This window comes from Octodon degus, unplaced genomic scaffold, assembly GCF_000260255.1.
Source record: "Octodon degus isolate 3935 unplaced genomic scaffold, OctDeg1.0 scaffold00119, whole genome shotgun sequence".
NCBI classification, from domain to species: Eukaryota; Metazoa; Chordata; class Mammalia; order Rodentia; family Octodontidae; genus Octodon; species Octodon degus.
Window position 1 is genome coordinate 5,035,118 of NW_004524695.1, and position 2,309 is coordinate 5,037,426.

General features: G+C 44.0%; 1 protein-coding gene across 2 annotated transcripts; it reads left to right on the top strand.

Annotated features, from left to right (window-relative positions):
• The first annotated feature begins 1,571 nt into the window (after positions 1 to 1,571).
• LOC101593239 (small nuclear ribonucleoprotein Sm D1-like) lies at positions 1,572 to 2,006 on the top strand. 2 transcript variants are annotated; one of them, XM_012516689.2, is made up of 2 exons: positions 1,572 to 1,740; positions 1,864 to 2,006. In XM_012516689.2, the coding sequence occupies exons 1-2, from the start codon at positions 1,650 to 1,652 to the stop codon at positions 2,004 to 2,006; spliced, it is 234 nt and encodes a 77-aa protein (XP_012372143.1). In that variant the 5' UTR covers positions 1,572 to 1,649. The 2 variants fall into 2 exon arrangements, with proteins under 2 accessions (XP_012372143.1, XP_012372142.1); XM_012516688.2 differs by having other exon boundaries at positions 1,572 to 2,006.
• Positions 2,007 to 2,309: the final 303 nt, after the last annotated feature.

Sequence of the window (2,309 nt, forward strand, 5' to 3'; positions counted from 1 at the left end):
TGGGAAGGTGGGTGTGTTGATTAAATGACCTATTCAGCTGTCATCAGAGTAAAATCTGCCCTTCATAAAGCTTCAGTAGCCTCAGATCCCATGATTTTTAGTGCTTGGAACAGAATGTTCTCAAGTGGCAGCAAAGGGCACCAGGAGAAGATGTCAGTGTGATTTTTGAGGGAGAAAATAGTCTGTCTAATTACAGGGCAGAACAATATACAAAGAACTTTAAAGTAAATGCTCTTTTTAAAATTTCAAAACAACTCTCTAAAGCAGGCACAAAACCACCCTGTACAGACCATGAACATGAACCAAAGGTCAGAGGGTAGCGGCGTCCTCAGAAGCATGCATCTGTTAGGTGGCCAGTTCTAGCTTGTCCGGGTTTTCCCCCCTCTATCTCAACATAGCTGCTGCCACCAAGAAGACTGGAAGAACGTCTTCTGCCTAAAACAAAAGGGCTTCCAAGCCCCATCACCTCTTCCTACCACACACTAAACTGAGATTACAGTTAGAGAGAAGGCTCGAAATTGCTTGTCTCCAACTCTTACCACAGTAATTAATTTACACAGTTGCATAAATGCCTTGGAGCTGATTATTTTGAGTCATTTTTCTGGATAAAACCATCGTACTTGAGAGTATTTGGAGATTGGAAAAGTGGTGCCCCAAAAGGACTGATTTCAGAAAGGGGGGCATATTTTATTTCCTTTGTTTAGGAATGCTGTAGGTGATTATATTACAACAGACATGAATTCACTTTCTTTCTAGGTGTAACCTGTAGTAGTGAAAGCTTAGGATTTGCTATTTCCTTAGAATGCAAATTCTCTCATTCAAAGTGCAGCCTAATAATACAAGCAAAATGTAGACACAAAGAAGAAAGTATTTCCATGCTTCATTAATCCATTTATTTGCAGCCCTGGGAAAGCCTCAAGAGCTTATCCTTTCTTATTTCTTGACCTCTGTGAAAGTATTGTGTTGAGTCAACGCTCTGCAAATGCAGTTAATGGGGAGACACATTCCTATAAAGAAGTGCTGATCAGGTAGAAGGAAACTGAGTGTAAGTAAATGAAGAGATGGGTAACTATTTGCAGAATACGGAGGAGGGAGGGAGAGAAAGAGGCAGAGAGAGGCAGACAGACAGAAGACAGAGACAGACACATACACACATATACAGAGAGAGAGACAGTCACATGCACAGAGAAGGAGACAGGCAGACAGACAGACAGACAGACAGACAGACAGACAGACAGACAGACAGACAGACAGGCAGGCAGGCAGGCAGACAGGCAGACAGGCAGACAGGCAGACAGGCAGACAGGCAGAGAGCACAACAAAATTTAGCCAGTTACCAAATCAAAGCTGTAATCTTACATTTACGCTCAACTTTGTTCAAGATTCCAGGATTATTTTCAGATTCCAAGTAATCTCACCTATCCTGACCAACAGAACTCCAGCATCAACTAGGCTCATGTGCTGCCCCCGTAATAGTCACAGTCTAGTTCATTCCTGATTCCTATGAAGACGTGAGATACAATTTCTACTCAGAAATGTCAGTCTTTAAAATTACCAATTCTAGTCCGGTCATTCATGCGCCGGGCTGCTGGATCTCGCTCGTAGTATTTTACGCGCAACCGGGTGGAAAGGCCGTCCGAGCCGCTAGGATGAAGCTCGTGAGATTTTTGATGAAACTGAGTCATGAAACTGTCACCATTGAATTGAAGAATGGAACACAGGTCCAGGGAACAATCACAGGTGTAGACGTCAGCATGAACACACATCTAAAAGCTGTGAAGATAACCCTGAAGAACAGAGAGCCGGTGCAGCTGGAAACACTGAGCATTCGCGGGAATAACATTCGCTATTTCATTCTGCCAGACAGCTTGCCTCTGGACGCGCCACTTGTGGATGTTGAACCTAGGGTGAAATCTAAGAAGAGGGAAGCTGTGGCAGGAAGAGGTCGAGGCCGAGGTCGAGGAAGAGAGCGTGGCCGCCGCAGAGGACGAGGGGGTCCCAGGTGATAACGCCTCCCAAGATGACGTGCAGAAGTGACTGGGGCTATTTTTTGTACAGGTTTTGTTTGTCAGTTTTTAATAAACGTAATTGTGGGATAGAGTTGTCTGTTGACTATTACCAAGCTTAAGTTTTTGCAGTTTCTATTATGTGTTTGTTGTATTTGTGAAATTAGTACCAGCAGATCAATTCCCTTTTCTTTTTTTGGTATTTTTTTCAGATTCTCAGTTCAGGCTGGCCTTGAACTAACTGAGTAGCCTAGTCTGGCCTCAGACCTGTGGTGATCTTCCTGCCTCAGCCTCCCAAGTGCT

What these genes read in the sequence shown, in the direction of transcription:
- LOC101593239 (XM_012516688.2), top strand. Translation starts at nt 1,650, where the DNA reads ATGAAGCTCGTGAGATTTTTGATGAAACTGAGTCATGAAACTGTCACC.